Source organism: Tyto alba, unplaced genomic scaffold, assembly GCF_018691265.1.
Source record: "Tyto alba isolate M040663 unplaced genomic scaffold, T.alba_DEE_v4.0 Super-Scaffold_21, whole genome shotgun sequence".
Classification (NCBI taxonomy): Eukaryota; Metazoa; Chordata; class Aves; order Strigiformes; family Tytonidae; genus Tyto; species Tyto alba.
Window position 1 is genome coordinate 5,386,524 of NW_024881295.1, and position 18,061 is coordinate 5,404,584.

General features: G+C 46.7%; 1 protein-coding gene and 1 long non-coding RNA gene across 2 annotated transcripts; one reads left to right on the forward strand and one right to left on the reverse strand.

The window, feature by feature from the left end:
- LOC116959998 lies at nt 1–9,690 on the forward strand. Its single transcript, XR_004406114.2, has 4 exons — nt 1–107; nt 1,367–1,531; nt 7,843–8,011; nt 9,490–9,690. It is a non-coding gene; the product is annotated as an uncharacterized LOC116959998 (long non-coding RNA).
- Nucleotides 9,691–9,914: 224 nt separating this feature from the next.
- Nucleotides 9,915–17,271, reverse strand: BCL2L14 (BCL2 like 14). The gene is made up of 5 exons (XM_009964360.3): nt 16,836–17,271; nt 14,083–14,247; nt 13,057–13,124; nt 11,757–12,029; nt 9,915–11,160 (listed from the first exon to the last, which is right to left on the reverse strand). The coding sequence occupies exons 1-5, from the start codon at nt 17,269–17,271 to the stop codon at nt 11,119–11,121; spliced, it is 984 nt and encodes a 327-aa protein (XP_009962662.2). The 3' UTR covers nt 9,915–11,118.
- Between the last annotated feature and the right edge of the window lie 790 nt (nt 17,272–18,061).

Here is an 18,061-nt window from a genome sequence, read left to right on the forward strand (position 1 = left end):
TTTTTCATGAGTTTAAGGCAAATGCTCTGCAGAAACTATGAAGTTTGCTTCTCTGAGGACATGTAAAGAGTATCATTTGGCTCTGAGGAGATGGAAGATTCCATGTGGTAAGTGTTTTCTATTTGTCAGTGTTGCCAAAACTCTTAGCCCTGTCTCCCTGCCAAGAATCCAATAACCACCTAAACCTGCAGAGCACTTGGCTGGGAGGGAATGACTGAGTGACCCACCACCAAGCTCCCACTGCCTTGCCCTGAGCAACATGCTGCAAACCACTGATGATGCCTGCTGGTAGTTTGGTAAATAAAGGGCCAGAGGCAGCTCTGATGGCTACTGGGGTGCTGGGAGCCTGTGGTAAAGCGCCCGGCTGTCCCAGGAGGAAAGCCCAGAAGCCTTCACCGCAGCTCAGGTGCTGTAAGAGCTGCTCCCAGTTTCCTGGGCGACTTCCCTGTGTAGGTAGAGCAGTAGGAAAAGGTTGCACATCAGGGGTGGGCAGAGAGGACCAACGTAGCTGGAAGGGCTGTAGGGAGAGAGGAGAGGTGTGATGAGGTGGTTGTGTTTGTGATCCGGGCTCCTCGTTCCTCTCCGAGGATGTACATGGAGGGGAACCAGGAAAGTAGAGCGTTAAAAAAGATGAATAAAGGACGCAGGGCATATGGTAGGAAGGGTTCTGGACGTGTGTGGCAATAAGAAAGGATGATGTTACAGGTGGCTTCCTTAAGTCTCTCAGGAACGCAGCAATTGCTCCTCAGCATTGCTGTAAGAACAGCGTGCCTGGTTGGCGTGGCAGGGACCCCAGGAGCAGTAACCTGGCAAGGGTGGAGAAAAGGAACAGCTTGGGCAGTTGGGGGCAAAGGGCCAGAGGGGTCTGGCAGAAAAGCAGGGAGTCCTGTGTTTCCGGCACCCCATCCGTGCTAGGAGTGAAATATTCATTACGGGGCCTGACTCCTGTGGGGCCAGACGAGATCAGCTAAGGAGGGAGCAGAGGAGACAGTGTGAGAGAGGCCCCATCTCACCGAGACCCCCAGTACTCCAGCAGGGAGGAGAGAATGAATGTGGGAGAACAGGACACATAAGCACCCCCCTGTCCTTGCCCCCTGCCATCTTGGTACTGGACGAGTGGGGAAGAAGGGGCATGCTGAAGCAACCGAAAGCATTCCCTTGTGTTCACATCCATAGGAAAAAAAACGGTGGGAATAAAGAAGTGAAAGGGGAGTCAGTGGCTGTGTGTGAGGGGAAGGTGCCCGGGCTGATCAGGTCCGGCACTGGGTAAGGCCTCGCAGCGGCTGTGGCCAGCGTGAGCCGGTTGCTGGATTTGTGACCTTGGAGATGTGCTCAGTTTCTCCCTGCCTCCATTGTGTCTTTAAAGCAGGAAAAGAAAACACCTGTGAAACAAGCAAGTTCTGAAGCGAAGCTGCAGAAACCTCAGTGCCTCTGGTTCCCCTGCCTCACCTGGCGAAGGTCCGGGCAGGCAGGGGAGCGGGGAGAGGCAGTGCGTCACGGCTGAGGGAGCCCGTGAGGGTAACATGGTGAGGTAAGATGTTTTCTGCTCAGGCCTTCGTTGATTTGGCTCACAAGAAGGGAGCTGTGCCGCTTTTGTTCCTAATTGAGGAGCGGCTGGACAGAAATCAGCATGGTGGCTTCACAGGGCAGAAAACGTGGCTGTGCTGGGCGCTTTGTGAGACCGTAAGGGCTTCCTGGGGGGAGCGATCCCTCTCGGGCACTGCCCCGACTGTGCCTTTAGGCAGCGAGGCACTCTCACGCCAGCAAGAGTTACCAGTTTGCCAGGGTTTGGGGCTGGCTGGAGGGCAGCAGGCAAGCTGGAGGAGATGGGGGCGAGGCGTCAGGAGTCAGCTGAGACGCCCCAGCGTGCCGCGAGCCCTCCGTCCTCCCGTACGCTCGCTGGTGCTCGCGGGAGCTCCCGGGAGCTGCGCCTGTGTACGGCCTCTTCCCTGCCTTGTACCTCCCCTGGCTCCCACAACGTGGAGTGCCTAATGAAAGCCAGACCTTGGCCTCCAAGGGCATTTCATGTGCTTTTGTGGCTCATTCCGTAGCGGAGGCCGCCATTGTCCTCGCTGTGAAATCGCGTTTGGCTGCTGTGGAAATGAGCGTGGTGTTGCTGACGTGCCAGTTTGACTTCGGGTGGGAAGCGAGCAGCAGGTGAACCCTGCAGATGAAGAGCCAGATTTTAGGCAAACATGCCCTGTGCTGAAAAGACAAAGAAGAGAAGATCAGAAAATGACCCTTACTGTGGATGGGAGGAGAGTTTGTAAGTGAATTCTTGATTAAAATGGCTCATGAGGCAATAGATGCTTTAAAAAAATAATAAATCCATTGGTGTATTTTTCCTAACTTTATGGTTTTCAGGCATGCTCTGTTTGCTGGAGACAGAGTGATTCCTCCCTTGACGCCACTTTCTTCTTTCCATCCTGTGAGTGTTTTGAGGAACCCTGTGGCTGCAGCATTGCTGCACGAATGGCTTAACGTGGGCTGTTGTTCTGAAACACAGCTGTTAGGGATGAATTACTTTATGGAAGATAACCACTTTCAGATGCTTCTAATAGAAAGTTGTTCCACCAGCAGCACTAATAACAAAGGCTGATTTTTTTTTTTTTTAAAAAAAAAAAAAAAAAAAAAAAAAGAACGTACTTCTCTCTCCCATCCTTCCAGTGCGATGCTCGTAAGTCCTCTCCACACTGCCTTTGCACTGCATCCACCTCCCCAAAACCCCCGGCCCCCTGCTTCATCCCCCTTGGTTTTGGCCCAGCATCCAGTGCTGGGCTGAGGGCAGCTGGTGCTACGTTGCTCCTCGGCAGCCTGGCCAACCTCTCGAGGTCCTCCTGTCCCCCCTCGGGGTGGGGGGGCTCTGGCGTTTGCAGGTGTGAGGGAAGGAGGTGGTATTGGGGGGGGGGGAGATGGGCGCAGAGGTTTGACGCGGCGGTGACGGGGAAGGGTGGCAAAAGCTCCCTCCCAGGGAGAGGGGCCCCTGGGAAGAGGAGCGCACGGGCGCGGGGCACCCTGATGGAGAGGGAAGCCCAGCACCACTTCTCCGCAGGCACTCCTGCACCCCGGCGGGTCCTGAACAGCTGGGGAAAAGAGCTGGCATGGGTTAAACTTGAGTAATTGAGTAGGAAAGATGTGTTCCTTCAGATTTTGAAGGAGAGGAATGGATACCAATTGTCTCCTCTACTAGCATCCCTCTGTCTCCCAAAAAGAGACAAAAAATACTCAGAAGTCAAAAATTAGACAGAAGTACGGGCTTGTCATAAATCCGGAATCTGAGGGAAAGTTATTTGGTGACTGGCACCAGGTAAAGAAGAGTTGCTCTTGTTTTTTCCCAGGTCTTCTTAGAAAGCACAGGTCTGTCTGTCAGCACAGGGGGGCGTGGGAACAGGTGGGCAAGGGAGACCTGGGGTTTTCTGCTGCTTTGAGATACCTGGCTCCTTCCACACTCTTTCCATCTGATGTTTGAATCATCCTTCAGCTTTAGATGACTCCAAAAAGAGAGGACCAAGAGGACGGACGAGATGTAACCCTCATGTCCCCATTGTTCATTTCCCTGAGTTAATTTTATGTTGGTAATAAAACCTCTCTCTCTGTGACTGTAAAAGGCATCGGGCAAAGAACCTGTAGGGCTAAGAGGGCTTGGCAATTCAGATTCACCATTCACTGCAGGGTTTCTCCAACATTTGTTTCCAATTACCTGGCATTTGTCTTGCTGTTGTGCACAACTAGCTGCTGCTGCTGAAGCAGGTACTTGGTGGATTTGGTCTCCTGGCTCTGGCATGCCACTGGGAGCCAACTGCAAGTCATGAAAAGATTGTTTCAGAGAGGGAGGGTGTGCGTTGGTTTTCTTGTTTTGGTTTTGGCAAGACGCTCTTCTTTATTGCATATCTGTGTGAGACCACTTCATATTTGAAATGATCCCTGGTCTCTTCTATTCCTGTATTATTTTGTGACCTAGAAGAGTTGGGGGGAAAAATAAAAAAAGCATTGCAAGCAAGGATCATGTTAAATATGAAGATCCCTCCCTTCTGCACAAAGGAGCTTTGCTACTCATAAGTCTAAAAGTCCTTAGAAGGAATTGAATTTCACATGCAGCATCAAGAGTAAGAATATACTCCTCTCTCTCTCTCTCTCATTCTCTCTCTGTTACTGCTGCATTGCAACTGTGACGTTGGTTTTGTATTTAATGATTTCTGCATTGGTTCCTTCCAGACAGAATAGATTCAGTGATCTGATGGATCTTTTACACCTTTGTGGTTTTTTAATGTGTTTTATATAATCTATATTATCTATATCTTTATACACCTAGAAGAGCTCAGCACCTTATTTGTAATTAGAGCTGCCTCCACTGTTTTCATTGCAATTTTTTCAGGAAAAAACACAAATACTGGATTTTTGGAGTTTTGTATATTTTTATCTTGGTATGTGCACAAAGAAAGTGACAGCCCATCCCTCTAGGGAATACCTATAGCAAAATACTCAACATTGCAATAGCTGTGAGAGAGCCAATCTTTGCCTGTCCTTGGGCTGCTAGAAAGAGGGACCCCAAGGCCAGAAGGTAATTAGCCAACTTACTTTTGAGCTGAGATGCTTGATAACGTCTGCACCAAATCCTCATCAATGAACCGTGAGCTCACATGCATAGGATTAGCAGCAAATTTGTTCCCATGGTGGTTTTCAGCTCACTTTGCTTGAGTCACTGTAGGTAAAACACTGTGATACTTGCCAACCCTTTCTTTTGAAAAGCTTTAGTAGTGGTGGGGCAACCACTTAATGGTGGTAATTAGTGTTTTGCAGGTTTTCCTGCTCCTCTTCCCCATACGAGAGACCCTGGTGTACATATCCACACGGATGTAGCTGCATATTTTCCTACGCTTTGTCCTATGGTCTGTCCAGGCAGGAGAAGAGAAGGCAGTGTCAACCTGTAACTGCCCGCTTGTTTTTCACACTGCTGGGGTGACAGAACTGTGCCCAGGAGGGGATGCTGAGCATCACCCCTCAGGGGCCCAGTGGTAAGCAAAGAGGATAAGCAGTTTGCTCAGTAGCACTTGAGGGAGTGGGGAGAAGAAAGTTATCCCAGGCCCTCCCACTTAGAGCAAAATACAGTTTATGAATCTTAAAACCTTTTTCAAAAGCAGAAAGTAAAAAGAAAACTTAGCCTTCAAAGTGATTGTGAGTCACTCCCCTTCAAAGCATTTCCATGGATTTCTTGAAGTTTCTTTCCAATGTGTATTCCAAACGTTTTTGTGGGGATGATAAATTCTTCCTGTCTCACATTTAATTTTGGTCCATCAAACTGGCTCTCATTTTGGTTTTTCTTCTGGCACTAAAGGCTAATTTGCCTCCTTTAATTGAATGCAGACACTGCATCTAACATGACAGGCACTACCCACTCAATAATGGGATATTGTCTTTCCTGACTCCTACTTGCCTTAATTAAAAGCAGAGGCCTGACCTCAGCACTGAACTCTGCCCTATTCCTTGCTAATACTTTTACACATCACTTCACACTAAGGCTCGACAGAGCACATGCGAGTTTTTTCGGGCTTGCTAGCATTGCTTGTTTGTTTGTTCCAGTTTTAAGGGCAAGTTTCACTTAATCGGAGGGAGGTTCCCCCTGGCTTGGCTGGGGCCGGCCCCCCGCGCCGGCCGCTCTCCACCTGCAGGGACGCAGCGAGGGAAGGGGGAGCAAGTGCACGGGGTGGCACCTCCGGGCACAGCCGAGGGACACAGGAGCAGGTTTGGGCCAGGCGAACATTTCCAGGGGCCCGTGCATTTCATAGCCCTGCCCCCTCCTGCGTGACCTCCTCTGGCTTGGGCGCTCTGCCCTCCCGATGGCAGAAATCCATTTTCAAGGAGGACCCAAGATCTAACAGATATTCTGAGGTCTCTTAGGTATCCAGCCTAGGGTTCAGGCTTGGAGTCAGGTGTTTAAACTTTTAAGGTTTGGGGGTTTTTAACCTGTGGTCTCTTATGGCTAAGTCTAGGACTTCACTGTGGGCACTCGGGTCCCCGTCACTTGAACCTGCACAGGACTGCTACAAGCCCTCGCTCTCCTGCTTCTGGAGAGAAAGTAACCAAATGATCTGCATTTCCCTGAAAGGATAAAATGCAGAAGGCACCTATGACACCCAGCCTCCACAACAATTTTGAAAACCCCGGTACGCTGCCTAAGGGGGTTGATCTTTCAGGGTTTTTATGGGAGAGGTTGAGGTGATCACTCAGTTTTTTGATGTTGGGGTTGGCAAGGCAAAGCACAAGACTTGGCTGCTGTTAACAGCTTTCCACAGATTTCCAGAGAAGGTCAGTCACGCGGTCACCTTCACCTTTTCTCTGATGCTTCACATGATGATAATGCCTGAAGCAATTCCCGTATTTCCCACCCCACAGGAAATCTTTGTAACCCAGGTGCTCATAGGAAGGCACCCTTCCCAACACGCAAAGACACACAAGTTCAATGAAAGAAAAAAAACCCCAAGCCAGCTGAAGCCAGGCACGCACAACTACTTTAAATACAGAGCATATGTGTCAGTTTCCTGTATCCCGGTACAGTTCATATCCCTGCCTCTGCCTCATCCTAGAGCCTTGACCCACCAAAAGATTTTAATTTCACTGCACTCACCTACACTGAACATTTAGGCACTGCTAGCATCGCCAAAGACTTCCTTCAGGCCTCGCTTAACCAAAATAGTCCCGCACTTGCCAGCATTTCTGCCACCAGACAGGAGCAGAGCCCTCAGTCTGAGCAGCGATGGGCTCCTTGATACAAGCTGTCCTCTTGCCTCTTCACTAAACAGGACCAATCTAGCAGGTACTTTGCTGGATATACTATTTCAGGTCGAGGGGGAGCAAAGAGGATAATATTGGCGGTGTTGTCCACATCGACACGGGTTAGAACAGCTAACTGGCATGCAGGAAAATCCACGTTCAGATCTCTAGGGAAGCTAACATAAGCATAACCCAAATTTTCCATTGCAGTGCTGTGTGTAATGAATATTTAAAGCTCAACCACTGCAGTGGCTGACAGAAGGTTCCTCTTTGGGTATTTAACCTCTCAAAACTTAAGTTCCATCTCCCTCCAGCAATGTACTCAGTTCCCTTCCTCTTTAGCATGCTAGCTTTGGCTGGGAAGCATCTGAGCTTCCCCTCCGAGGAGAGACAAGAGCCACGTTTGACATGGATCTGCCAGAAGTGATGCTGGGGTAGAAAGACAAGGGGAGGACTGTCGTGAAAGTCAGCACAGAGATTGTATCAGCCGGCAAAGATGCTGGGCCCAGCAAGAAATCTTTTTGCAACCCATCATTTCTACCACCCCAGGCAGGAAAATGCGTTGTCTCTGCACCCGCACAGTGAAAAGCTTTCTGCTTTGGCTGCAGCTGATATGCAGGGGATCAAGTCATGGAGCACAAGAGAAACCTTCTCTGGGGGTTGACTAGGGCGGATTGCAGTAGCCCCAATCCCAGAACAACTTCTAACCCCACCCTACAACCTGCTGTGCTAGGTATCGTGCAACAGAGCTGGGATTTCTGTCTCATTTCTGGGGTTTACACCATCCCTGGCAGGAGCATCACAGCCACAGACAGCAGACAAGCAAGGCAATCAGCTTTAACGTTTTCTGCTTGGTCCTCAGCCCTCCCTCGCACTACAACACCCCAGCTGTGAACTTTTAACCCTGAGCTTATTCCAGATCGTGAGGCTTTACAGCAGACAAGTCATAGGCAGTAAATTCACTTTTCAGACACAATGGTGTCTATGGAGCTATTCCCCCCAGTGCTTTGCTGCAATTCACTTTCTGTCCACCTGCTGCTTTTCTGTCTGCTCAAATGTGTGTATCGGCAGTAGCAGCACGCTACGCACCTGTGGAAAGGAGAGAAAGGAGAACCAGCTGAAAAAAGGGAGACTGTGCGATGCCGTGAGAAGACCCAAGGATGCCTCCATAAGCCTCATCAGCCTATTTTGGAGAAGTACTGGATTCGCCAGCATTTCCTGAGAGCTGAAAGAAATCAAGGTAAGTAAGAGACAAGTAAAATGTTTGGGTTTGGGTGAAGGCTCTGGACAGTTTTCTACTGTTTCTGCCTCCTGCTTACTCACCGGAGCGAGGGACGCTGTGGCCACGAGCCGGGGCAGAGCTCCTCTGTGCAACACGTGTGCACGTGGCCAGTGGCATCTCCTCGCCCGCTGCCTTCAGCCGCTCCAGGGACGCAGCCGGGGCAGGTCCCGCTCGCTGCTGGAGCCCCGGCTCTGGCGTGGGGCTGGGACAGCAGCTCGCGGGTGCTACCACCAGGCACCCCAGAGGATTGTCTCCCCTTAACACAGGGCAGAAGGCAGCTGCAGGACACTTCTGGTGTCCTTTAAAAATGAAAACCAGCATCACCCGCACAGGGCTAAACTCTGTCATTGCAACCTTAATGCACAGTGAAATCAGCTCATTTTAAAATAAAGCTTGCTGATACAGCAAACAGCATGGTGCTGTCCTGGGTAGATATACAGCAAGAAAAATCCCAAGTGACACTTCTTGTTTCAACAGTAACACCCCAAACCGGCACCGGAGGGTCCTACAGCTAAACACAAAGATATCTTTTAGAGATCAAGGTAAAATGAAGGCGTGGCCAGTTGTCCTCCCTCACAACATCCCCTCCGCTTCCCTACACACCCAAAACACGGGCATTTGTCTGCCATGACTTCAGTCATCACAGATTTAAAAAGTAGCAAGGTGAAGGCTGGTTGAGCCAGTGGTAGAGCTTTGTTAATTCATGCCAGGCAGCAGCAGTGGCAACAGCTCAGTGCTCAGCCTTGCTGACTGCTCTGCAAATAAACCAAAGCCATCGTTCCAGCAAGGAGGTTACCACAGATCCCTGCCATAAAAGGAGCAGATGGCTCTTAAAATCTAACTGATGCGGATGACAAATGTAAGAATGACTAAATAAGAAACAGCTCACTTGGCTGATTTCTTATGCCGGCCCCTACTGCTACTGAAAAAAAAAAAATCACTCTTAACAACCTAGAGAAAAATAAAATCCAGCTAAATAGATGTCTAGGGTTTTTTTTTTAGATGTCTAGTTTTGCATTCCTATTCAAGTTGGTCTATTTTGCTGTTGGCTCTGCTCTTAGCAGGAAACTGGCCCTGAGGTACCAAACTGGAGATGAGGGACAAGTGTGGGTTTTGGGCTGCTAAACCTTCAGCTGGAAAACCACACTCACAAACACAGAATTTGCACCTCACTAAATAGCAGACTGTTATTCAAGCAGACAAAATTTTAAAAGTGACTTCCATAAGCTAGAGCCCAACTAATGGCAGACTGGCGTACACTAGCAGACCAAGTCTAGTCTTAGTGCAATTAAAATGGAATCAGATCTAGTTCTTCAGAGCCAAGATCTAGCTAACAAGCCTGCTCTGGAAACCAGTATTTATAATAATGCAGCAGCCTCCAATGTGTGGGAAGGTAAAACGCCTCACCTTTTTTTTTTTTTTTTTTTTTTCCGCAGGAAAAAGACGTTGGAGAAAGAGGCAGAAGAACAACACTTTACATTTTTGAGCAAATTCTTGCCTCTCTCCCATAAACCATCCTCCTCTGGGGACATCTGATGTGATCCAGAAAGAGTGGATTTTGTTAAAACTAAGGGAATCTTAACTTCACAGTGTAGAGAGACATACCAAGTATTTTCCAAACCTTTTGAAGAAAGGAAACAAAGGTAAGTCGCTTCCACCTTCTCCATCTTTTGTTTCACACATACACGTCCAAACAGAGGCAGAGTTTGCTACGCATGAGTTGAAAATTTAAGGTTTATTAGAAAAATACTTGATCTTTGTTAGCATTGCATATTCTGCACATCTGATTAAAATGCTTTGTATCACTTTCATTCAAATTAATGATTCGTTAATCACTTCTTCATGCAATCTTTGTAGTTAATGTACTTGTACAGAATGAGCACCCGTAGTGGAAGAAGATCCTACTGAGAGGCAGAGAGCCTGTTCAGGAAACATTACCTGTTTGTACTGGAAAGTCACAGAAGCAATGCCACAGCTTCACAGCTTCAGCAGATGTCCCAGATTCCCTCTTTCTCCACTGGAGATTTGGGGGGGGGGGGGATGGAAATCCAAAAGTCACCAACTAAACAGGCCACAAACCAAGCCTCAAAATCATGAATAGTTTCATTGACATCTGCCTCTACTCTAAATGAGGCACTGTTATTCCTTTCACTGCCACACATACAGATTCAAGAACTCTAATCAGATCCCTGGTTTTCAATGGCTGAAGGGCCAGTTCAGTTTATGGAGAAATCCCTGAGATTGCACAGAGCATTCAGCTCCTTTTGAATAAGGAGGAAAACTGACACGGTAGGTTAAGTTTTATATTTCTCAAACTACAAAGCTCACGCAATGCTTGTATATTCCACATTAACGGACAAAATAATGCTGTAAAAGCCAACATCTATCGTGCTATGCTTTGAAGGGGTTTAAAACAGAAGAGTTCAAATTAAAAGCATCTGAGGAAGTCTCTTTTCTTGGGGGAACAGAGGAGGCACTGGACTAAAAAGCCCTCATTTATCTTACTCGGTCCCTTTCAGAAGTATAAAATGGCATCAGTACTTTGGAGAATCTAATCAAAGAAAGAGGGGAGGAGAGAGAGGAAACTGATAGTGGTGTGTAGGTATGTCTTGTAACAAGAGACTGTGGGATTGATAATAGATGCTACCACTATGAACCACACGGAGGTGGCAGCATGTGTCTTGCTTGGTCGATCACAGCGCAGTTGTTCCCGACTGCATACTTTGATATTTTCCCCCAGCCTGCAATTTAACGTGCATCCATAGGAGTAGTGGCAAGCATCTCTACTCAGAAAGGTACCTAAAATCACTGTCTGTGGGGCTGATCTATCCACTGTCAGGGGAGTTGGAGATGCCTCCATATCCACCGAAGAACACTTCTACATCAGTACTGATTTTAAGAAAGTGGAACTGTACCCATCAGAGTTAGCCATGCAACACTCCAATCCTCCATGGAAAAACTAAAAATACCTAGCCACTAATAATTCTGGCATCAGATTGTGGTTAAGATCCTGTGTGTTCCTTAACCGAAGGCTCCTGCACTCTGAAGAATGAATTCAGTGATGATTACTCTACTTCTTCCTGATCCAGTGAAGTCAAAGCCTTCTCCTGTAACATAGAAAGGAAACTTACAATTATAAAAGCAATGAGGACCCTCATCCTAATTTCAACTCTGCCAAGGTCAGCCAGTAGGTTTGCCAGTAGGATTTTCTGACTTGACGTGCTACCTATTCCAGTAGACATAGGCTGTACCTCTGCTGAACGTTTCCATGCATTTAACGAAGCACAAAAGGACTAGGATCTAAGGGCAGACTGCATGAACTGCTCAACTGCTATGCTGTCCCCAGAACCTGCCAACAGCACGCTTCAATGGTGAAGTAAATGATTAGGGTGAGAGTGAAGTTTCCTGGTGTTTCTCCCAGCCTTCAGCTATTTGTGGTGGAGAGACTGGCTGTGCCAGGCATGGTGTTTTATACTTAACTGCCCGCCAGGAATATCTCCTAATGATTTTTGGACCTACGTGAATAAAAAAACTGCAGCATAGGAGATGTTTTGTAGCCAATAATTCCACAGCTGGATTACACTCTGTGTTAAAGAATATGCAGTTTGGTTTGGTTTGCATCTGGCCCATGTTAGTTCTGTGAAAGTGTGCTGCTCCAAGGTGCCTTAGGTTATGCACAAGCCAAGGGAGACAAAATGCATACCCAGCCACCCTGGTCCTGAATCCATGGCCTGAAGTGTTCTCTGAGGTACTTTAACCCGAAGCCCAAGACCAGGTTCATAGGATGGTTGTCCACAGCAGTAAGTCTGGTAGCAACTTCCATTGTAAAGGCAACTTTTGTGAATTGTACTTGGTCTGTTGTCTCGCTTGTTGAATCTGCTGAGACATCCTCCAGGAACAAATCAGTGATCCTCTTGAAGAAGGTGTAGGACAGCATGCCTTGAAAATGCTGATAGAAAACCCTGTCCTTTTTGATCTGAAAATAAGAATAAGGATTGGTTAAATTGAGCCACTTTTGACAGAATTGCTTTTGCCATCTTACTGGGAAAGGAGAGCATCTCTAGGTGATACATGCAATATAGTCTAAACGTGGTGGTAAATGCAAGAGAGGACACAGAAACCCTGCACCTCTCTGCAAAGCTGCACCTTCAGGCTCAGGAGGTGGCTCTATGTTTTTTTCTCAAAAAAAATCTTCAGCTTTTTTGCGTTTGAATGAGAGAAGCAGAGAGAGAGAAAGCAAAACAAGCATGACACTGATATTGAGACCTGCAGGTGAGGAGACATGGGAATACAGGAGCAGTGGGAAGATGACAGTAAGGGCAAGGTTATGAGAAATGCTGGCAACAGCTGCCATGCTAAGCTCCTTTTGCTCAGGCAGTCTTTGTGATGCTTCTTACACTGTGTCTGGGTACCTCTCTGTTGCTGGAGCTGAGCACATCCTCCAGGTTGGAGTATACCTTTATAGAGCAGAAGGGGCAGCTAAAGAAGGGAGTAAAGGGAACAAGGACCTATATTTTTAATAGAGAAAACATGCACTCCAACTAATGGACTCATGCAGGGGTTCCTCTATAACTTTTCAGCAGGACTTTCTAAACTGCATGCAGAAGATTTATTTCCCTTTCTGTACAGCAACTCTCAAAGCTGTAGAGTTTCCCTCCGTCCGCTGGAAATAACTTCTATGTCAAAATTAATGCGAACACGAGTTTCTGAGAGTCAGTCAAGTGCTCAGCGTCCCAGGAAACTCAGTGGAAATGATGTGAGTGACTCCTCTTTGAAATGCACCTTTTTATTGTCTTCCTCCCCCACCCCAACAGTTATCTGCTAGTCCATTAGTCTTAAGAAATATTTCAGGATGAATGGTGAAAGTTTCAGAAAGCCCTAAATGTGGAAAGAGAAGTTCAGGATAGAGACGGAGCGTGCTAAGTTACAAAACATTCACTCCCAAGAGAAGTGTAATCTCTCACCCTCTAGCCTGTGTAGCTCCTGAAAACAGGAGGAGTTACCTTTTCTTCTAGTCGGTCCCCTGATTGTCTTAACAGTGCAACTATTGTTTCTATTATCTTTTCTTCATCTGTTAAAGAAAAGAGTAACATAAATATTGCAGCCTTCTAGTAGGATCCAGATAGCAAACTATGGCAAAAGCCTTTGTGTCACTTAATCATGAAAACAGCTGCTATTTTGTGGCAAATTCAGAGTTGTGTATCCAGATTTTAAGATAAGGCTCACTGTTCTAGTCTGTGTGGAGTAAGCAATGCTATTTCTCCATCTGCCCAATGTTTTGCTCCAGTTAAGAATCTGGGAAAGAGCAGGGGCTTTAGCATCCCACTGCCAGCCCTTTGGGCTTTGAGGTATGTCTGATAACAAGCCAGAACAAAAGAGCAGCTAGTGGAAGCCCACAAAAATGAACTTAAAATTAGAGGAAAAAAAAATATAATCCCTTCACCACTACCAATTACACCTTCTGTAACTCATTATGACAAACTCTGGGTTTGCTGGACTAAAGAAAGTGCAAGTATGGCAGGATCCTTCTTGTAACCAGAAATCCCTTGAATGCTTGCATTGAAACTACATTTCTGCAGGCACTATAAAAGACAAGCAGTTCAGACTTCTAACACAGATTGTTGAGCAGTGTTGTCCCATCACTGAAGAGGGACTGGCCAAGACATTAGTGCCCCAATGATTGATCTTTGGCTTTTCTGCCCCCGTGTATTACTCTGCCCGCAGCCCTCCCACTCCTACTGCTGCTCTGTCACTTTGCGTCACTGCCTTCATCCTCCTTTCTTCACATCACACCTCCTTGGATTTTTAAGGATGCTCCCATCAATTGCAGTAGCAGTCAAGACTTGTTAGAGGACTGCAAGAGCGGTCCCTGAAACATGGGCAACAGAGCAAGAACCAGCAGAGCAAACTTCCTTCTTCGCAGCATCCTACCGCCGAAGTCCCGAGTGCTTCACCATGTCTAGAGAAAGCCTCAAGGTGCAACCCCAACCCGACATACTGCTTGTGAGCATGAAATACTTCACCCTTACCATGTTCCTCGCCCTCACGTCCATCAGCAGGATGGCTATCATCTTGTTTCTGACATGGGGCATGATACACTATCTTGAATGACACATCTGAAGGAGATTCCTGGGATCTGGAAGTAACAAGCTTGGCAAGTTTGTCTGCAATGTGGTTAACATCTGCTGTTTCACCTGTTTGGGAAGGAGGGTGGGAAATAAAGACGGCAATTAATCTTTCCAGGAAACAATTCAGTGATTTACTCATTTACATGGTCCCTGAGGTGGAAGTGCTCAGAGGTTATGAAGAGATACATGCTGGGGTTTTGCTATTGCTTGTGATCATCTGATGATAATTTAGAGAGACAAGTAACACAGTATAACCCCTCTCTAGTATCCCAGCAGCAGCTGGCTATACAGAGGCCATACAGAAGCAAGTGTGAGTGTTGTTCACTAGCATACATCCTTGCAAGCGAGAAGCACACCATGTATTAGGAAACATGAGAGTACTGCTCTATAGGACTGTGAATCTTAGACCTTAGTTGTGTTGCCCGTGATTAGTTCATCTATAGGTCCGAATTCAGAAAAGATGACGTATTTGAATACTCCTTCCTTGCTCTCACAGGCTAATCCTGAGATAAGAAGAAGCAGACTTCACTTCAGAGGCACCTCTAGCACAAAAGTTTCTTGTGTCCTTGACACTGTTGTATTAAGCAGACATGAATATCGGGAGAACTCAGCTGAGTAATGACCCTCACTGGCTGAAGGCATCGCTTGGTGAGGGCACTCCAGTGGGGATCCTGCTAGAGAAGAGACAGCAGGAGGAGCTGTTGCAAGGTTGTTAAATCTAAAAGGTGCTACTCCTTACAATTCGCCTCACAGACCTTGGGATGCAAAACTTGGTCTCACCACCACCACTGCCAAGTGACAGCTCCTGAATGACCAGCAGATATGCAGACAAGATCAGCAGTAGCCTGACCCATAACACGTGTAAAATTCACGAGCAGAGTTTATTGTGGGGGCAGCGGGGGCTAATGAAGCCAATAAAATCCCCATCTCAAGGCTAGTGAACCAACCCCAAGACATTTCTATCCCCTCACCTGCCTGCAGAGCTTGTCAGGGAGCTGCTAAATTTCTTGGAAGGGGATCAGCCTGTTCATGACCTTGGAAACCTAAGATTAGGCAGCTGGTTTAAAATTGAACAGGCCTTCCACGTAGATGGGAAATCCACAATAGCACACCCATTTGCTCCAGAATGGCCCGACCAAGCTTGCAGCGCAGCTGCTAGCATTGTAAGTGATAAATAATAATACTATTGTTTTAGGAATTGGTCCAGCAATCTGCTGAAGGGCAGGTACAGCCCAGATTTGAAGCCCAGTAGGATTCCCAGGGAGGTTAACACCCAGCACAGGGAGGTTTTACCTCAAGGCCCTGCTGCCATCCATGCTGCAGGGAACATGGTGACACATTGGCAGGGCCATCAAGTGATTGCACCCAAACTCTCAAGCACGTTCCCTCACAATGTGAAAATAAAATGAACATAAAACCAGGTATCTGGATGCACACATATGTCCCTGGCCATCAAAAAATGGAAAGTTATAAGTTATTTCCCCCTAGCAAAAGGCACTGGGCTGAGGCAGGGAGCCTTTCCTGAGAGACAGAGCTGGATTTGGCATCAGGGAGAGTTAAGGGCTTGGTGGGTAGGAGCTGGCCCAGACAGTTAAATTGATCAGGGATGGGGCACTAGGCTGGAGAAGTCAGTGATGGATAATTTTTAGAAATATCTTTAAGTGCAGTAAAAGGAGAGAGCAATCGCTGTGACACCAACAGTATCGAGCTGGGACAAATTAAACAAACAATCCCCTACCTTAAATATATATGAAAACAATATGGCAACCTATCATATACTGTACGTGGCAACTTAATGGGGATACTTCATCCTCCTCTCCCAGTCTTGTATGAGAAGTTAAAATATTAGTTATGATCCAGAGCAGAGAAGGTAAAATCTGCCTGCAGTGTAGCACCTGGTGCGGGGCAGGATTTGGGGGCTGGGGTACAAGATGCTTGTGTGGATGGGATCCCCGAATGTCGGATGGATTGCAGCCGCCTACTGCCTCTTCTCCCAACACACGGGAGGGCAGGTTCAGACTTAATATAATAGGAACATGTAAAGGAGACTTAGATAACTCTGGAAGACTGGTTCTTCCACTTAAGATGCATGGTGGGGTTATGAGAGGTGTCCCAGAGACACGGTCTGCTCTGTGTTTGAGGCTGGTCACTGCCAACTGCTTGGCACCAGAGTTTCAAACGGAATCTGGCACTTCCGTCTTTACTGTGGAATATTTATTGCATGATAAATCTCCTTGAATGGGCCTTCAAATAACTTCGCTTCCTTGATTTTTAGTGTGGAGGTCTTCAGTCTGACAAGTGTTTTGTTTTCTTTCTAGCCAGGTGTGAAAAAAAAAAGCCAACACTTGTCAAAAAAAAACCCATCCTGTGCAATTGCTTGGAAAAAACCCAATCTGTGCAATTATACAATACCTGCCACCTTACAATGGAAAAGAGAAAAACCAGTCACAAGCATGAATCTTCTGTGTGCAAGCACTACTGAAGATCTGGCAGTCTGCCTTCCCAATTAGAAATCAATAAATCTAGCCTAAGAGGTGACCAGAAAGTGAAAGAAACCACCTTCCTCTTCCTGCTTTTCCACAGGCCACCAGCCCTTTAAGCTATTTAGAGAAAGAATTAAAGACACAAAGCAAAAGGAAAGAACTAAGACATACTTGTTGGATGCTGAGAATTCCCTTGTGGAAGGCTTTCAGATTGTGCCTCAGGAATGGTGAAATGTGCCGTGTGACTTCCTTGTGGTAACACCACTGGGGGCTTTTCCTGCTCTTCTCTGCTGCAGAGAAAAGGCAGACAAAAGGCAGGCAAGCATTTCGTTTTCGCTTGCTCTTTGCTGTGCTGTTGCATCATGACACCCTGATAAACTAATATTTGACTTGGTCCATCTTTGTCCCTTTGATGGTCAACCTTTCCTTGTCTCCTGATTAAGGATGATGATTTCTTCACATTAGCCTCATTTTTCAGAAGTTTCCCATATTTACTGACAGACAACCGCCGCTGGGCATAGGCCATTAGGATCTTGTATTCTATGCTGTCTCGCTCATCATCTTCCAGTGGTATTTCTTCCATACTGACATCATTTGGTGAAGACATCTTGGTTCCTGCAAGAACATATTCTTAGTTTTAATGGTTTAGGGAACAGCCTGTTTTTCATTAATACCAACCTGAATTTGACATTTCTACAGAACCTTTCACCAAACTAAACCTTGGTGATGTGAACAATATTGCAGTACCCAGGAGCCAGAGAAGCAGTTTTCTAGGAAGAGAATTTGGTTACTGAGAAATACCTCAGGTGGGAATCCAGACCATCAAAGAATGGGAACAAGTGATCTGATACATTGCTCTTAACTGCATTTGGTGATTTAGACAGGAAAGATGAAGAAATTCAAGGACTCTTCAATGGTCAGGGTGCAGTGCATGAAAAGAGGAAAGCCCGTAACAGTAATAACTGATTCTTGAGATGAAAAGAGAAATGATTCATCAAAGCACTGCAAAGGAAAAGCCGATACTGTGGCTCAGATAAGAATTGTGCTTTCAGAGGAAGCTTTGACAAATGCAGGCCCTGAGTACTCTAGGTAGGAAAGCAAAGAAGAACTAGCCCAAACATTAGGAAAAATTATTTCATTTATCTATCATAATGTTCTCAACCATCCTTTTACCTTAGGGCATGCCAGTCAGCAATCTTGTGTGTTTGACTCTGTGCAATGGATGGCGTCGTGGTACCTACCTAGTGTACCTTCTTGTCCAAATAAATATACCAATCCCACAGCACGCACATGCATTTTGCCACCTTCCTGTTTCCCTACGCATCGTAGCTCGTCAAGCCACAGTGCAAAACACTCTGAAACCTTTGCTTAGCACAAGACCCATTTGCCACCCAGCC

Coding starts and splice junctions, on each gene's coding strand:
- BCL2L14 (XM_009964360.3), bottom strand. CDS start 17,271: ATGTCTTCACCAAATGATGTCAGTATGGAAGAAATACCACTGGAAGAT. Junction 14,248..16,835: donor GAATTCTCAGCATCCAACAA/GTATGTCTTAGT, acceptor CTTCCCAAACAG/GTGAAACAGCAGATGTTAAC. Junction 12,030..13,056: donor GGGACCGACTAGAAGAAAAG/GTAACTCCTCCT, acceptor TCTTATTTTCAG/ATCAAAAAGGACAGGGTTTT.